Source organism: Heterocephalus glaber, unplaced genomic scaffold (assembly GCF_053883595.1).
Source record: "Heterocephalus glaber isolate CG9 unplaced genomic scaffold, H.glaber_assembly_v1.0 deba00000006, whole genome shotgun sequence".
In the NCBI taxonomy this organism is placed as follows: Eukaryota; Metazoa; Chordata; class Mammalia; order Rodentia; family Bathyergidae; genus Heterocephalus; species Heterocephalus glaber.
The window spans coordinates 941,184-960,159 of NW_028258136.1; the positions used below are offsets into that span (position 1 = coordinate 941,184).

At 37.9% G+C, this 18,976-nt stretch overlaps 1 protein-coding gene and 1 pseudogene across 19 annotated transcripts in view; one reads left to right on the forward strand and one right to left on the reverse strand.

The window, feature by feature from the left end:
• Positions 1-18,976, forward strand: part of Ccdc15 (coiled-coil domain containing 15) — a 128,737-nt gene that overhangs the window by 26,515 nt on the left and 83,246 nt on the right. For 4 of the 19 annotated variants that reach the window (XM_087199356.1, XM_087197350.1, XM_087199940.1 and 1 more), the window contains exons 5-9: positions 3,937-4,050; positions 4,247-5,143; positions 5,699-5,815; positions 7,151-7,309; positions 7,542-7,580. In XM_087199356.1, the coding sequence (XP_087055482.1) occupies positions 3,937-4,050; positions 4,247-5,143; positions 5,699-5,815; positions 7,151-7,309; positions 7,542-7,580 (1,326 nt within the window). The remainder of the gene's footprint in view (positions 1-3,936; positions 4,051-4,246; positions 5,144-5,698; positions 5,816-7,150; positions 7,310-7,541; positions 7,581-18,976) is intronic. The other 15 variants (XM_087197919.1, XM_087200256.1, XM_087198230.1 and 12 more) reach the window with 8 other exon arrangements.
• LOC106008613 (glutamine synthetase pseudogene) lies at positions 11,830-13,254 on the reverse strand (annotated as a pseudogene).

Consider the following 18,976-nt stretch of genomic DNA (forward strand, 5'->3'; position numbering starts at 1 on the left):
GACTAACATCACTTGCCATGCGCAGGATTCTTTAGCAGTATTTCTGCTAAGTGGCATCTCTGTTACATAATTTTATCCTTGTTTGGGAAATCATGACAAAGGGAATTATTCCCAGACAACATGGGCCTTTTGATAAAATCCCCATCAGAGAGAGAGGCATATCGTGTTTTGCTATGCATAGTGAAATTTGAAATCTGGCAGCAGTCAAATGATTTGTTTTAGAAAGATAGTTGCAAAAATTAGCCGGGTGTGGTGGTGCATGCCTGTGATCCTGGCACTGGGGAGGCTGAGGCAGGAGGATCACCTTGAGTTTAAGGCCAGCCTAGGCTACATAGTGAGTTCAAGGCCAACTTGAACTAATAGTAAGACCCTTCTCAAAAAACAGCACCCCCCCCCAAAAAAAAACCCCACTAATGTAGTGGTAATGATATTTCCTCAATTTCCCCTCAAGAAACTCTTTCCTTTCAGCTTTACCAAGTTCAACACTTTTGTAGTTGGTGTCAAAATGCTGACACTTGATGTGTGACACACAACACCTTCACTACACAGAATACATAACACTTTTCCATTGCGTTCAGTCACTCCAAATGACTCTGTCCAGGCCTCTTGGAATGATCTCCCACTGTCTGTTTTCAGTTTTGCTTTTTTTTTGCTGTAGTCCTTTTTTTAGTGTTCAAGACTTGGAGTCTACAAAAACACAAAATTTTAAAAAAGTGAAGCAATCAGTACAAATCTATCTCCATACCAGTTAACATAAAGAATTGGATATTCCCTGAATCAATAATCTATGGTAGTGATTCTCAGCTGAGGTTCCTCTTGTATTTTATGACCACCAGCGTAAGGGAACAGTGTTTCACTGACCACCATCTTTTGGCCAGCTCTGAAAAAGACATCTGAGTATATTTCCTACCTTGTGGGGGCTTCTGCTAAAATCATAGCCAGCCTAAACAAATATATTTATATATATTTATATATATATAAATATATATTTATATATATTTATATTTATATATATTTATATTTATATATATATATATTTATATATATTTATATATATTTATATATACTTATATATATATTTATATATATACTTATATATATACTTATATATTTTTATATATATATATCCTCACTCTTGTCTTTATAAATTCTTCACAAACAACAAAATACGATGCTGTAGATCTGCAGATCCAAATATGCCAAGGGGACAGTACGACATTAAAAGAATCTCATTCTCTTAATTAAAACAACTCTTTGCTAAATCATAGATATTAAATTTCAGTTTTTCATAAGAAAACTCAAAGCTAAAATCTTGTTAATAAAAACAAATGTATTAAAACATAGTGCCAGTGCAAGCAAATATATATATAAATGTATATATATAACCTTGGCAGTGCACTGACCAGCCATGTGAAGCCTCAGATTAATAAGTCGTGGCTTGTGACCTCATCACCTGGCACCACTACTCCTTTCCAAGCATGCACATGGCCCCTGTGTGCACTGTTATCTGATGCTTGGCTGCTGGGGCGACTTGGCTCGTGTGCTGACAGAGAGGGCTCTGCATGCCTGCTGCAGCATATGTGTTATAGGTTCACTACCACTGACCTAGAGCCTTTATACTGAGTACCATCCCCAGCCCTTTTTTTTTTTTTTTTTTTTTGGCAGCAGGGATCCAACTCAGGACCTTGTGCTTGCCAGGCAGGCGCTGTGCCACTCAGCTAAATCCCCAGCCCTGGTTTGAACTTTTGGTCATCCTGCCTCAGCCTCCAAGAGTGTTGGGATTACACATGTGACCATGCCCAGCTCACAAATGTACATACATATAAATATATATATATACATATAAATATGTATGCGCACATGCAAATGCATATATATACCATACAGTCTCATACACATTTGTCATGATCATTATCTTACAATAAGTGTACTTATATACTTATTCATATTATCACATAATTTTATAATAGTAATATCCTTCTGCTTTCTATGTTTTTATTTGATGCTTATTAATACTAACTTTGGTTCTTGTTTTAAGTTTTTTTCTGATAGCTGCTATAAGCCAGTTACCTGAACTGTAAAGGCTTAAAATGACAGAAAATATCATTTCACAGTTCTGGAGTTGAGAAGTCCAAAATTAGTTTCATTGAATCAAAATCAAGATGTCAACAAGGCCATGATCCCTCCGTAGGTTTTAGAGGAAAATTTATTTCTTGACTTTTCCAGTTTTTCGTGTCTCCTGACATTCCTTCACTTGTAGCCACAACATACCAATTTCTGCCTACATCCTTATGTCACCTTCTCCTTCCGTATGTTGACTCTCTCTCTACCTCTCCCTTATAAGGGCGTTTATTGTCTATTTGGATAATCCAGGTTTATCTCTTCATTTCAGTTTCCTTAAATTAACCACACCTGAAAAGCTCCTTTATCCTTATAATATTTACAAAATCTAGGGATTAGGACCTAGTGTCTTTGGGTGGCCTCTTTTCAGCCTGCCCTAGTCTTCATTACCAGGTCATTGAAAAAGAAAAACAGTAGAAACATAATACATATTCTGACTGCCGGACCAGTTGAAATATCCTTGACTATAATTAGTCTGGCTCTAAAGTTAGGGCTTGATGGGAAACGGATATACCAAATCTCCATTTTAATTTGTTACAATGAAGCTTTTGAATCCTTATTCACGTGATGTGGGGGCAATAACACTGCGGTTGGCAGGTAATAAAAAGTAGGCACATTCAAGGCTCTGTTTTTCTTTTTATAACTTCAGTTGTTCACATATCTCCTTTTACATTGTGAATAACTCTGTTTGCACCCTTTTACTCTGCAGCTAACCAAATCTAGAAGTCTTCCTCTTGGTAGAACAGAGTACTGTCGAAAGTTTTCTCTGGCTAGAGGTATAGATCTCTTAAAGCAAGGACCAAGCAGATGGTATACTGTGAGAAAACAAACAGGGTTGGTGGTGAGAGTTTTTTTTCTTTAATCCCCAGCTTGTTATTAAATCATAAAGTACTTTTTAGTTGTATCTGTAAGTTGTAGCCATATTCCCCTCAAGGGAAAATTGATATCATTAAAATTGCAACGAATAGGTATATGGCTTTGTCATATACCTAAAGCCATATACCCAAAGCCATATAGGAATATGGCTTTGTCATAATTTCTCTAAGTAGTAGGGCAATATGCTTGTTCTCTGCCTGATATAGTGCTTATCCTAAAAAGTGGTACATGGTTCATTTCCTTTTCCCCAAAGGGGACATAAATTGCAGATTTGAGAGATATAAAATAGGCTGTGCCCCTCTGAATAACAAATTAAAGTAAGTCTATATTGCAGTTACCAGATAGAGATAAGGAATAACACAAATAAATTGGGTTTATTTTTTTATATTTGTGTTCTAAGTTAACTTAGGAAGGATTCCTGAAGGAGGGGAAATCTGAGAAAAGACTTTAAATAACTGTAGTTTTCAAATTTAGGTGTTGAAGAGATTTATATGGGGAAAAGAGAAATTTGAGAGGAACTAGAAATAGAGTTTTCTAGCAAAGAGTGATGAAAGCCATTAGGCATGCAAAGACCAGTTGAAGAAATAACTATTGAAAAGATGAGTAGAATGCAAGGAATGTGACTGTTCAATAATTTCAAGTGTATTAATTTAGACTTTAAGTTCTCTATATACTTAATATAAACTATACATTATTTTAAAAATTGATTTAACAGTCCTTAAATGAAGTTTTGAAGTTATCAAGTTATTATCTTAGAATAACTACAATCATGTCATTAAACACTATCAGCAGATCAAAGTTTCCTTTGCAAGTAATCCTCTTATCTTAGGTCTGGCATTTTTTTATGATAGGGATCTGTTTTCCTGTTGGAACATTTAGTGCATTTGGTATTAAGACTTTAACCTGTTTTGTTTTCTATTTCCCCCCCTTTACTGGTAGCTTAGTCAGACCATGAAACTGGCACATCATCGGCTGGCATCCTTTAAAACTGTGAGTGAAAAAATGTCATCAGTGTTTCCAAATGGCAAAAAGAAAACCTCTCCCACTCAAGAGGTAAATTAATTTCCAATACACTATTTGTAAAGGTACACATAAAACATAAACTTTAGTTGGGCAAAGCCTGTAATTTCACATTTTATTTTAGTAATTTGACCACCATATCATTTTGAGATTATTTTAAGATTCACATGGAAAATCCAGAGTGTTGCTGTTACCTAATTCTATATTTGGTATTTATGTTTTCTTTTAGAAAGTGAAATTCAAAAATCCATTATTTGTTGTGATGGAAGAGAAAGAACAAAATCAGTGGCATTGTCATGATCTTCAGAATATTCTGCCAGAAGCCCAGGGTGATTTGATAGAGGTCCAGAGTGTTGAGCCTGAAACGCAAAGTGTTGAGCCAGATACCCAGGCTATTAATTTGGCAGTTCAGTCTGCTGTGCCAGAAGGCCAGGCCATTAAGACAGAAACTCAGAGCATTATGTTAAGAACCTGTAGTTTCAAGCTAGAAGATGGAAATATTGAGTTGGAAGCCCAGGATTTTCTACCCACAAATCAGGCCTTTCTACCCAAAGACAATTGTGTTTCCCCCAAAGGCCAGTATACTCTACACAACTGTCAGGACCAGAATTTTCTACATAATGACCAGTATTTTCTACTTAGAAACCAACATGTTTACTCCAGAGAACAGGATATTCTATTCAAATGTCAAGATGAGAATTTTCTACCCAATGACCAGGATTTTCTTCATAGAGACCAGTGTGTCCTTCCCAAAGACCAGAATATTCTACCCAAATGCCAGGATCAAGACTTTCTACCTGAACACCAGGGTTTTCTACCCAGAGACCAGTATCTTCTTCCCCAAAACCAGAAGGTTCTACCCAAATGTCGGGACCAAGACTTTCTACCGGAAGGCCAGGATTTTCTACCCAGAGACCAATGTGTTCTTCCCCAAAATGAGAATATTCTACCTAAATGTCAGGACCAAGATTTTCTACCAAAAGGTCAAGAATTTCTCTCCAAAGACCACAGTATAATACCCAACTGTCAAGACCAGGATTTTCTTCCCAAAGACCAAAGTGTTCTTCCTAAAGGCCAGAATACTCTATACAAATGTCAGAAGCAGGATTTCCCACCCAGAAATCAGGTAAAATAGACTAGAAAGGCAATTTAAGAAGAAGGAATGAGCTACTGAGGGTTAGCTACTTAGAGGTACTTGGAGTGGGATTTGCAAGGATTGTATTATAGCTGATTTAGACATCCATGATTAGGAAATAGTTTCCTGATTGGTTTCTCAAAACTCCAGGGTTCATACTAAGTGTTAAAGTATTATCAGCAGCATATTACCCCATCTGGACCATTTATTTACTTGCTTACATTCTTTTTAAAAATATTTTTCATTAGAGAAACTATTTCTGTCAGCCATTCTCTGCTTTTACAGCTGAAAGATGGAAAAAGGAGTGGCCCACAGGTACCCAACAGCATCTTTCACACAGGTTCCAAGGCCAGCCTTCCACCAGAGATCAGTTAGAGCAAAAGGAAGAAGGGGATTAACAGAAAGTAAGTTAGTTAGGGTGTGGCTGGGCAGAGATGCCCTTTGTACTCTGAACTCAGGTTAACTCCAGATTTCTCTCTGAAGCCTGAAGTTTTAAGTTAATTTGTCATTCTTAAGTAAGTGATTAATTTTTTTGTGTTTTTTTAGGAAGCAAATTTGAAACCGTCAGCACCAATTTTGAGAGTCAGGCAAGGGAAAGAGGAGCTTCCTCTGGATGTCCATCAGGATCTATTCAGGCATGATCAGGCCTCTACCAGGGACAAGGTAGAACAGAAAAGAGATGGAGACCAGCAAGAGTGGAACTATTTTTTTTTTTTGGTACCGGGGATTGACCTCGGGACCTTGCGCATCCAAGGCAGGCGCCTGAACCACTAAGCTAAATCCCCGGCCCCTTTTTTTTTTTAAGAGTGGAACTATCGAGGGTTGAGTTTTGAGCTTACAAAGATTGTTAAACTAAACTTCAGAACCGACAAAAAATATGATTTCTGTTTTATTCCATAATATTTCATATTGCCCTGAGTTAAATTACCTTAAGGTTCTCTACAAAGCCTATATTACTACCATCGTAGCACTGTTACTGGATACTGTTTGGTTTGTGCATATGTGGTTTTTCTTTTGGAAAGTCCACTTTAGAAAGCATCCATTCTCTGATATGACAGACAAGAAAGGGAGAGAAGACTTTTCCCTGGCAGGTTGTCAGTATCTGCTTCCTAAATCCCAATTCCAGAACTTCATCAGAGAGCAGGTAGAACAAAATAAAAACAGATAAAGAAATGGGAAATAAAGTAACTAGGTTTTATAAATTCTGAACGATTGGTAATTTGAAATATAGAATCAGGAACTTTGAGGCTAAGCTAAAAGTATGTCTTTGATTCCTTCCCATATTAGTAAGATCATAGTCCTACATATTAAAACAATGCTCTTACTTCAGGAAAGATTCATGGAGTGTTAAGCCCCAATCAACTGAATTCCTACTGGTCTTCTCTTTTTTTCTCATCTACCCCACAACTAATGAAACAAAAGACCCTGTTCTGCTGAACTATAAAAATGAAACCAGTTCTGCCGTTGAACAGGCTGATATATTAGTTAGACTATTTTAATTTACTGTGATTGTTCTCCAACTCTTGCTGAATCCCACAGTATTACCACAAGCGTAGTGACCCTACATGAACAAGTGAGGAAGATGTAGCAGTGTTGGCTCACACCTATAATCTCAGCACGCTAGGAGGCCGAGGCAGGAGGATTCCAAGTTGGAGTGTAGCCTGGGAAACTTAGTGACTTAGTGAGAATCTGTCTCAAAAATAAAAAGTGAAAATAGGATTGGGAATGTAGCTTAGTGTGAAGGCCCTGGGTTCAGTCCCCTGTACTGGGGGAGGGAAAAAGAGACTAGATTAGTTTCTCAGACTCTTCTGCCTATGGTTTGGGATTTGGGATTAAACTCTACAGAATTGGGTTAAAAGTGTACTATCTTTACTCATCTCAAAACTTGTAAGAATATTCTTACCTAGTATCCTTGCTGAAGCCTGTTAAAATTAGTATATTGCCCTGGTAAGGTTTTGGTTTTTTTTTTTCTTTTTTCTGTTTTTGTTTTTCCTTTAGAACAGGTTTCTCAAGCAAACCTCGTCTTTTATGACAGAAGAAAGAGTAAGAGAGGAATTGCCTCTGGAGTGTCATCAATATGTTCCTTCTAAGATCCAGGACAAATCCACCTCTAGAGAACAGGTAGAGCAGCGTAGAGAAGGTGTGATCAAAAATATGGTGAATATTTAAATTTTTTAAAAAAAATTATTACAAGGAAAAACACATTCCCACTTATCTCCCTCAAAATATTCCCTCTTGCTTTGAACACACTTTTCCCATTATTCTTACCACTTTCTGAAGGAGCTGTTAAAGTTCTCTTTTAGGAGTGTCTAATTTTGCTGTTGTGGCTGCTTCAGTGTCCTGATTTATTAAAAAATCTTTCTTTTTTATGTTCATTTTGACTTTGGAGAAGGGCCAGAGGTTGCACAGTGCTGGTCTGGTGAATAAGGTGAGTGAGGACACACTGAAATATTTTTATTTGACAGAAATTGTTGTAAATGTTTGATCAATGCAGGGTGTTTAAATTATATGGTGAATGTTTAGATTAAAGAATTTATTACGGTGAAAGACACATTGCCATTAATTTTTCTCAAAATATTTCAAACACACCCTATTCTTGGCAATGTATCCTTTACTGTAATAAATGTTTAAATAAATTTAAACATTCACCGTATCTTTTGATCACCCCTTATACTTTTTAAATGACAAACAAGACTAATTAAGATTGGACTGAAGTTTATCAAGCTAGCTTGTGTGTAGATTACATAGATTTAAGACCTTCAGGGTCGGGGATTTAGCTCAGTGGTTCCGGCACCTGCCTTGCAAGTGCAAGGTCCTGAGTTTGATCCCTGGTACAAAAAAAAAATAAAAAGACCTCCAGATTAGGCTAAGAGTAAAATGTCTTTAATTATATCAAAATGTGCCAGAATCTCTGATTTGCTGTAAAATAACCTTGGAAAAGTTGGAGAAGAGATGAAAAGGCAAAATGTTGATAATCATTCAAACTGAGTGATGCTGACCTTGGGCTTCATCATAATATTTTTTGCACTTTGATGTATGTTTGGAAAGTTTGTGTTACACAAACACATACACACACACACACACACACTTACACACAGGTGCACATACGCCTAACTATTCTGTTATCCTCACCTAGTGTCATTATTCTGGGATTGTCACAGAAGTCTCTTAGCTCTATTTCTGTTCAGGCACTTGGCCTTGTATTTTGTTATTCTTTTAGAATGAGTATATCAAACAACCTTCATCTTTGGAGATATGGGAGATTGGGGGAAGAGTTCCTTCTGGAGACCCATCCGTGGTTTGCCTAGTATTCCAGACCTAATCGTTCCCAGAGAATAAGGAAAACAAAATATAGTGCAGAGTAGGTAGCAGAGAGTAAAGTATTTAAGTTTTGGCTCAAGATCAGGGCAATGTAGGACTGCTGCATGGGATTAGTGTTAAGATCAATAGTAATGGGCAAGGAAGGTAATGTCCGTGCTCTGGGATGTATCACACCACTCTGATCAATTGAAACCATGTTAGGCCTCTTCACTGAAGCTTTTCCTGTTGCCACAGGAATCATATTCCTACTTGGCTAACTTATGCCCTTGTTTATGTTGTCTTTCAGCACAGGAGCTGTAGGCAGGTATGACAGATGAGAGTTGGAGAAAGGACTTATTTCCAGAGTTCTCTAGATATGCTTTACATAAAAGCCAGGATCCTGATTCTTCCAGAGAGCAGGTAGACCATAGTATAGTAAAGAATAAGCAGCAGAAAATAAATTTGTGAGTTTGAGCTGGGCTGTCAGAGCTATGTTACTAACAAAGATGATGATGGTAGTGTTATCTCTTAAAACTATAAGTAGTATTGTTATCATTAATAACAGCTTGTTTAATGGTTTTAAGAGTTTGTATCAGTATCTCATTTAATTCTTGCAGTTACTCTGGGAGATAGATACTTATATTCTTGTTTTATAGATGAAATTTGAGATTGCTTTTTGGGTAAAATTAAGATTCATAACGTGGCAAAAAGTATACTGGCTACTTTTATACTATAATATGTCAGAATATTCTGCCCTAGATTACTTCATGGTTATCACTGAAGCCTACTACAGCATTATCATTACTATTATGTCAGTGCTCACACAATTTGATAAGTGCTGTCAACCCTGGTACTTTCTGTTCTACCTTTGCATTCACAAATAATGCAGCTTTACTGGAGAAAACACTTTAGTAGTGTAAATTAATACTATGTTTATATTTAGAATTCCTGATGCTGTATAGTATTTTTCTTATTTGTTCTTGCCAGTTTCTGTCCAGTACCCCACATAATTATTCTAAACCTTAAACCCACACTTTTATTCTAAACCTTAAACACTCCTTGAACTTCTTGCTGCACCCCTATACTGTCAGACCTTCATAAAGAAAATACAAGTCATCACAGCTGCCCCAACCATTTACTTTTTTTTTCCCCCATTGTGACCTATTCTTACCTCAGAGAAAGAGTTGTCTCTTTTTGGATCCATATTCTGGATTCCCTTGCTTTCTTTTCTTCTAGATCCTTTCTTGATTTATTATCCTGGATCACGGATATATCTTTAGCCAGTTTCCCTTGATTAGCTCTTCCTCTTTTAAATATTCTTTTTTTTTTTTTTTTTTTGGTACCTGGGATCGAACTCGAGCCCTTGGACTTGTGGGGCAGGCGGCGGAACCACTGAGCTAAATCCCCGGCCCCGATATTCTTAATTCTATTCTGTTAAAAAAAAAAAAAATCTTCCTGCCAGGCATGATGATACACTCCTGTTACCCTAGCTTCCTGAGAGGCGGAGGCAAAAAGATTGAAAGTTTGAGACCATCCTGGGCAGCTTAGCTAGACCATCTCAAAATAAATAATAATAAAAAAAGGCCTGGAGATGTGGCCTAATAGTAGAGCATTTGACTACTGTGCACAAGGCCCTGGTTTTAATCTCCAATACCACAGAAAAAAGAAAAATTTTGAGTTTTATAGACAGTGATATATCTTTATAAAATGTTAGGTTGATTTATAAGTGTTGCTCTGGGTAGTTTGTTTACAATGAGGAGTTATCTAACTCTAAACAATGTACTTGGCAATTAGATGTCATGGCAGGAGAAAACCTCAGCTGACCTGCTGCACAGCACACCAACAACCAGAGAAGAGTGGTGGAAAAATGTGTGGATGAAGGTGGGATTTATTAGAAGAGAAACAACTCCTTAGGAAACTTAAGAAAGAAATATTCTACCTAGGATAAAAGACATTAGGATACAGAATTTTAAGTGTTTTATCTCCAGGTCTGTCCCCAACTCCAAGAGCAAAATGGAGGGAGAAAGCTGAAGCAAACAGACAATTCTGTAAAATTATACTTAAAAACCCTAACAATTTGATTAAAATCCAAACTTGTTTTGCCTTTTAAAAATTTAACATACCAAAACATTTTAAATCATTCTGCTGGGCTCTTACCTCATGATTCTCAACATAAATCTGACTAAAAGCCCCCAACAGTAGCCATGCCACAGCCTCAACATTAGACTGCCTTGAAATTTCTTCTGCAAGGTTAATTAGTCCAGTGCACTTAATCTCAGTCTCAGAGTCACAGCAATGACCCTACTCTGGTACCAAATTCTGTCTCAAGTTACTTTTCTCGTTGCTGAGACAAAATACCCAACACCCACAAGTTAAGGGAGGAAGGTTTATTTAGCTCACAGTTCATAGAGGTTTTAGTCCATAATAGGCTGGATCCAAGACAGGGTGGCATGGCAGTCAGGCATTGTAGAGGAGAAACTGTTCATGGTGAGCAGAAGATAGCAAAAGAACCAAGAGATAACCAAGCTCTTTCTATTCTTATATCTTATCCAGGCTACTTATGGCAAGTAGCCTTAGTCCTAGGTGGCCTTAATCACACACCCTTAATCCTAGTGCCCTTGGTCCTAGCATTGCACCATGAATCAGTCCCAGCATCATACACTCTAGATCCAGCTACTTCTGAAAAAAATCCCACCTGTGACTGCATGAGGCTTTGGGGGAACATCTAGACACAAGCCACAATAGTAATGAAGAACCAAGAGCCACATTGCCCATCCCTACCCAAAAGGAGATTCTTATTTCTAAACCAAATTTGACACCCAGTGACCAAGATGGTTTTCTCCTTTTTTAAAAAAAAAAAACCCACATATCCACATACACATATGTAATTTTTTTGATTTTACATTTAAATAAAAATACTACTTTGCTTTGTATTATAAAGGGAGGTCCAAGCAATAAGGCCTTTTTTCCCTCTATCCATCAATTTACCCAGCTTTGTGTTCATGGGAGGGGATGGAGTCCCAAGTAGAGAAGCACTGTAGCAACAGACCAAGGAAGGGCATTCCTCCCCAATCCCCAACCCTTTCTCCTCTCCAAATTTCTATTATTAATAGAAAGTTAGTTATAGCTTAGAAAATACAGCTTCCCAGGAGCAAAATCCTCACTTGCCTAAAGTCAAGTCTTTCCCCTTTCAGCTACCTTGAAAAAAAAAGCCCTCCTCTCCTGCTCCTTCACAAATACATCTTTCTGTCCAGATAGCTACACTTACTGGACAAGCACACTTGGTGAAGTGGAAAGCAGTGATTATTTTCCCTACTCTTGTCCCCACCAATGTGTTAGAAAGCGTCCACAGTAGGGAAGAGGATGGGGGTGTGTGAAGAGATTAAGAGTTTAGCTACTCTTGGCCAAAAACAGCAAGATTAACTGAACATGAAGACTGAAAAAGACCTTGATAATACACCCTTTGAGTTACATTGGAAACAAGCAGGACAACTGGGAGTAGGGTGAAGAACCAGGAGGGGCTCAACAGGTGGCAATCTAGTCCACTTAGTTTTTGTACTGGAAGGGCTCATGGCTAGTCTCATTGAGAAGACATGCAGATAAGGGCTTCTGTCAAAGTAAAGGAGTCACAATTGGCAGAGGGCGACTGTCTTTAAAGTAACTTTACTTCTCCTGGCTGACAGTATGGGGAATGCAGATACTGGTGCTACAGTTGGCTGTGCCAGCAGAAGTCATTGATGTTAAAGGTTTCATGGAATCTATTTAAGCGCCAGGCATTGTCCAGGCTGCACTTCGGGATCATAGATGCGAATATGGTACCAGTGCCACTTGCTTAATTTCTCCATGACCTCCTTAGTGTACTAAACCATTCTCCCACATGGCCTTCATGCTGAAGTTAGTTTGGCCACCTGCACCATTCCAGCTCCCAGAAATGGGCTTAGGATCAAAGGTTGCTATCACTCCAAAGTCTTCAAGTACATGATGCAAGATGCATGAAGGTTCGTTCACAGGATCCTATTTGGAATTCCCCCTGGGCAGGCATTACTTCCACATTAGTTCCTGTAATCTTGATTCTGGCATACAAGCAGGCCTGATAATGAGCCTCCACAATATCTGTACCATAGTAATATGGACCTTGGGGCCCAGGGAAGCCATTAGAAGGGGTGCCCATCTGTCATCGTGACAGTATATTCCTGCTCTGTTCCAAACTAAGGGTCCTGGTTGCCTACCATGTCCATTGTCTATATACAGATGTATCTTGAAATGGTCTCTGCAGGCTTGTGATTATACCTGAAAGCTTTACAGAACACTAGTTTATTTGAGTCTTTGCAGAAGGAGTCCTGAAACAGGGCAACAGAGTTAAGGTACAAGTAACTCATGGAGCCTACAGACTGGAAACTGCTAAAGCCATCAGAATTCTACTCGGGCAATTCTTGTGCACATTTGGGCTCACAGTCCAGGGTGCGAGTCTTGGCAACACAATCCTTCTCCAGTACCATCAATTTAGAAATAAATGGCTTGGACTTTTTGCCTTGAGGCAGGAACACATACACCTGCTTGATGCCTTTGTTTAAATGGGAACTTGGGGAGGTGGCCTTGGTGGAAGCTGTTCAGGAAGGTGAGCAGGCACACAGCAGCTGTGAGAGCAAGGGTGATGAGAGTGGAAAAGAGCCCAAATACTGCTCATACATCCGGCTCTTCTGTTCTCAGCTCTCTACAATGATACTTTTTGACATAATTGTGATCATGATATAAATAAAACTTGACATGATCACAGTCAGGTTCTTGAGAGAATAACCCATGTTTACAATCCTCCTTTTACTATTCCTTGATTGCTGTTTACTATAATCTGAATTCTGACCCTAACTTTTTTTTTTCCTTTTGGTATCAGGGATCGAACTCGGGACCTTGTGCTTGCAAGGCAGGCAGCAGAACCACTGAGCTAAATCCCTGTCCCTGTCCCTAACACTCTTAAGCTGCTCTTTACAGTCACCAATGTTCTTAATAAAATAATTGAAATTTAAAATAATTTTTTTACTTCTCTGTAACATATGAAACTATTGACTGCTTGCTTGTTCTTAAAACTTTCCCTCCTTGACTTCTTGTAACACCAGAATTTTACTCCTAAAGTTCTGACCTCTCTTGCTGAATCTTTTCTACTTCCAAATTTTCTTTCTTATTGGTATTTCTTAGGCTCTGTTCTGTTTTACCAATTCATTAATAGGCTATTTCTAAGTGATATTTTACTTTGGTGGCTTTCACTACTGCATACTGTAATGATTTTGAAATCTGTATTGGGGAAATCTTTCTCCTGCGCTTCAGTCTTCCAACTACCTGGGTTAGTTATCTCAACTCTGGTATTTCACAAGTACTTCAAACTGAAGATGTGTAAAACCAAATACATTACTCATTCCAAAGCAGTTCCTCTATCTGCTTAATTATGTAAGCCAAAATCCTGAGAATTACCTTTAAATCTGTTGGTGTCAGTATTTTGGATTCTGTTGATAATACCAGGTTCTGGTAGTTTTCTGAGTCAAACTTCACTCTCCTTTTCTGTTCTCACTTCCACATTTGTAGCCCAGGTCCCTATCATTTCTCACCTGGAGTATTATAGTGGTCTTCTAGTTGCTTTCCTGTCTTCAGGCTTCCTGCTTTATTCTGCTTTATCTTTCAAAATATAGCAAGTTAACCTTCTAATTTTAGAAATCAGTTTAATTTTTAGTGTCTAAAAAATTAGCTGGATGTGGTGGTGCACACCTGTAATCCTTGGGAGGCTGAGAGAGGAGGGAAGATTGCTTCAAATTCAAGGCCAGCCTGGGCTACATAAGCAAGACCCTAAATAAACGTCAGTTGGTAGTACATTTTCAATGAAAATTTTCTTTCTTTTTTTTTTTGTATTAAATTATTTTATTGGTACATTGTAGGTATACAACACAATTACATTTCTCATTGGGAATTGTACCTTTATATAATACATCTTGGTTCTTATTTTTTCCCCATTCCTAGCCCTCCCTTCACGCCCTCCACCCTTCCCTATTTACAAAGACTTTATTTCCATTTTTGCCATTTCTCATCATTTTTCCTTTCCCTTCTTTCCTTTCCCCTGCCCCTCCCACTACCCATACCCATTTGGACCTTTTCTTCTTATTTTACATTATCGATTATTCATTCTAATCATTGGTGCATTTTAGGTATACAATATAATGACATTCATCATTGGAAATTTATATCTTTACATAGTCTCTCTTGGTTCTTATTTTTCACCCTTGCCCAGCCCTCCCTTCAACTCCTCCATCCCTCCCTATTTACAAAGATTTTGTTCCTATTTTTCCATTTTCTCATATTAATCCCATTCCCTTCTATCCTTTCCCTTAGCCCTCCCACTTCCTTCCCCATTGTCCCTTTTCTTCCTATTTCATATTACCTATTATACATTTAGTCCTTATTTACACTTTCAGTTTCTCACACCAGAGAAACTATTCAGTATTTACACATGTGTGTCCTATTTATTTCACTTAAGAGTATTGCCTTAATGTGCATCCACTTAGCTATAAATGTCTCTAATTTCTCAAATTTTTATGGCTGAGTAGTACTCCATTTTATAAAAAAAACCACATTTTCTTTATCCAGTCTCTAGTTGATGGGCATTTGGGCTGTTTCCAAGTTTTAGCTATTACAAACTGTGCTGCTATGAACATGGGTGCACATATATCACTGTGGTATGATTCTTTTAATTCTTTGGGGAAGATCCCCAGCAGTGGAATAGCGAGGTCAAATGGGACTTCCAGTCCTAGTTCTTTGCAGTATCTCCATACTGATTTCCACAGTGGTTGCACTAGTCTACACTCCCACCAGCAGTGGAGCAGGGTTCCTCTTTCCCCACAGCCCTGCCAGCATTTGTTATTGCTTGATTTCATGATAGCAGCCATTCTTTCTGGAGTGAAGTGGAATCTCAGCGTTGTTTTCATTTGCATCTCTCGAATGACCAGTGATGTTGAACATTTTTTCATGTATTTATTTGCTGTTTCTACTTCTTTGTCTGAGAAATGTCTGTTCGTTTCAGATGCCCATTTTTGGATTGGGTCTTTAAATTTGGGAGATCTGATCTTTTTAAGTTCTTTATAGATTCGAGATAGTAGACCTTTGTCTGAGGAAGAGCAGGTAAAGATTTATTCCCACATTGTGGGTTGTCTCTTTACACTGCTGGTGGTTTCTCTTGCTGTGCAGAAGCTTTTTAATAAGAAGAGATCCCATTTGTTGATTGTTTGTGCTAGTTCACGGGCAACTGAGGTTTTGTTCCTAAAATCTTTTCCTACACCAATATCTTCAAGGGTTCTACCTAACCTCTGTTCCAACTGGTTCAGAGTTTCTATTTTAATATTTAGATCTTTAATCCATTTTGATTTTAGTTTAGTGCATGGTGAGAGATATAGGTCTAGTTTTAATCTTTGGCAAGTTGAAGCCCAGTTTTTCCAGCACCATATATTAAAGAGGCTATCTTTCCTCCAGTGAGGGTGTTTGGCTCCTTTATCGAAGATGAGATGGCTGAGTGTGTCTGGCGTTGTATCTGCATCTTCTAATCTGTTCCACTGGTCCTCAAGTCTGTTTCTTTGCCAGTACCATGCTGTTTTATCACAGTAGCTTTGTAGTAGAGTTGCAAGTTGGGGATTGTGATACCCCCTGCCATATCTCTGTTACCTAGAATTGCTTTTGCTATTCTGGGTCTCTTCTTGCTCCAAATGAATTTTTGTATTGTTTTGTTGAGGTCTATGAAGTATGCTGCTGGGATCTCAATTGGAATTGCATTAAATCTATATAGCAGTTTTGGAAGTATGGCCATTTTCACTATATTAATCCTTCCCACCCAGGAGCAGGGGATGTCTGTCCATTTGCTGATATCATCTTCAATCTGTCTTTTTTGCCATAGTTTTCAGAGAAGAGGTCTTTGATTTCTTTCGTCAGGATGATTCCTAGGTATTTCAGTTTTTTGGATGCTATTGTGAAAGGAATTATTTGCCCTATTTCGCTCTCAGTGAGTCTGTCATTCATGTAGAGGAAAGCTATTGATTTTTGTGTGTTGACCTTGTAACCAGCTACTTGACTGAATTTGGTTATTAAGTCTACAAGACTTTTGGTGGAGTTCTTGGTGTCTTCTATATAGAGTATCATGTCATCTGCAAATAATGACCATTTGACTTCTTCATTTCCTATCTTTATTCCTTGTATTTCTTTCTCTTGTCTAATTGCCGTGGCTAATGTTTCCAGAACTATATTGAACAAGAGTGGTGATAGTGGACATCCTTGTCTTGTTCCTGATTTTAGTGTGAAGGATTTCAGTTTTTGACCATTTAGTATGATATTGGCTGTTGGTTTTTCATAGATGGCTTCTATCAGTTTGAGGTAGAGACCGTCTATTCCAATTATTTGTAGGGTTTTTATCATAAATGAATGTTGGATTTTGTCAAATGCTTTTTCTGCGTCTATGGAGATAATCATATGGTTTTTGTCCTTGGCTCTATTGATATAGTGTATTACATTAATTGATTTTCGTATATTGAACCATCCCTGCATCCCTGGGATGAATCCCACTCGATCAGGGTGTTTGATCTTCTTGATGATCTTCTGCATTCTGTTTGCCAGTATCTTATTAAGGATTTTTGCATCTATGTTCATTAGTAAGATTGGCCTATAGTTCTCCTTTTTGGTTGGGTCTTTCTCTGCTTTGGGGATCCAGGTGATGCTTGCTTCCAGGAATGAATTTGGGAGTATTGCTTCCCTTTCAATTTCATTGAAGAGTTTAAACAGTAGTGGCAGCAGTTCCTCTCTAAATGTCTTGTAGAATTCAGCAGTGAAGCCATCAGGGCCCAGGCTTTTCTTAGGTGATAAGTTTTTAATTACATTTTCAATTTCATTGGTTGATATTGGCTTGTTCAGAATTTTTAGGTCTTCTTCATTCAACTTTGGTAATTCATATGTATCTAGGAATCTGTCCATTTCTTCTGTGTTGTCCATCTTATTGGCGTATAGGTTCTGGAAGTAGGTATTGATGATCCTCTGGATTTCTGCTGGGTCTGTTGTAATTTCACCCTTTTCATTCCTAATTGCATGGATTTGGGCCTTTTCTTTCCTTTTTCTGACAAGGTTGGCTAAAGGTTTGTCAATTTTGTTGATTCTTTTGAAGAACCAACTCTTGGCTTCATTGATTTTTTTGTATTTTTCTCTTAGTCTCCATTGCATTGAATTCTCCTCTGATCTTTATAATTTCCTCCCTTGTATGAGCTTTGGGGTTGTCCCACTCTTCTTTTTCTAGAAGCTTGAGGTTCAGCATCAGGTTGTTTAATTGGGCTCGTTCTGTTTTCCTAATATGCATATTCACTGCTATGAATTTCCCTCATAAGACTGCTTTCATTGTGTCCCATAGATTCCGATATGTTGTATTGTCATTGTCATTTAATTGAAGGAACTGTCTGATTTCTTCTTTAATTTCCTCTGTGACCCATTGGTTATTCAGAAGTGTGTTGTTCAATTTCCACTTGTTTATGAAATTTTTTGAGTTTCTTTTGCTATGGATCTCCAATTTCATCACCCTGTGGTCTGATAATATACAGGGGATAACTTCAATTCCTTTGCACTTACTGAAACATGTTCTATGTGCGAGTATGTGGTCTATTTTGGAGAATGACCCATGTGCAGCTGAGAAGAATGTGTATTCTGATTTTGTGGGGTGGAAGACTCTGTAAACATCTGTTAAGTTCATTTGTTCAAGAGTTCGATTGAGTTCTAGTATTTCATTACTTATTTTTAGTCTAGTTGATCTATCTATTTGTGACAGTGGGGTGTTGAGGTCTCCTACTACAATTGTATTAGTGCATATATGACTTTTCATGTCCATTAGTATTTGTTTTATATAGTTGGGTACACTAATGTTTGGTGCATAGATATTTATGATTGTCATCTCTTCCTCTTGGATTCTTCTTTACAAGGATGTAGTGTCCTTCTTTGTCTCTCTTAATTGTGTTGGTTTGAAATCTACTTGATCTGCCAAGAGGATAGCTACTCCTGCTTTTTTTCAGGTTCCTGTTGCATGCAGTATTGTTTTCCACCCTTTAACTTTCAGTCTATGAGTTTTCTTTTGAATTAAGTGTGTTTCTTGTATGCAGCATATTGTTGGATTTTGCTTCTTGACCCATTGTGCCAGTCTATTTCTTTTGATTGGTGAATTGAGACCATTAACATTGATGGTTATAACTGAAATGTATTGACTTGCCATTGCCATGACTTTTTCTTTTTGTTGGGTTCTCCCCCTTTACATTTAATTTCTTGTCGTGCCAGATGGATTCATTCTGCTTTGCTTCCTGGGGTAGTGATCCTCAATGTCTGTTCCTAGGGTATTGTGTAAACTTCTTTGGAGTGCTGGTTTGGTGTTCACAAAGTTCCTAAGGTGCTCTTTGTCATGGAGTATCTTATTTCTCCATCCATTTTGAAAGATAGTTTTGCAGGGTACATCAATCTGGGTTGGAGGCT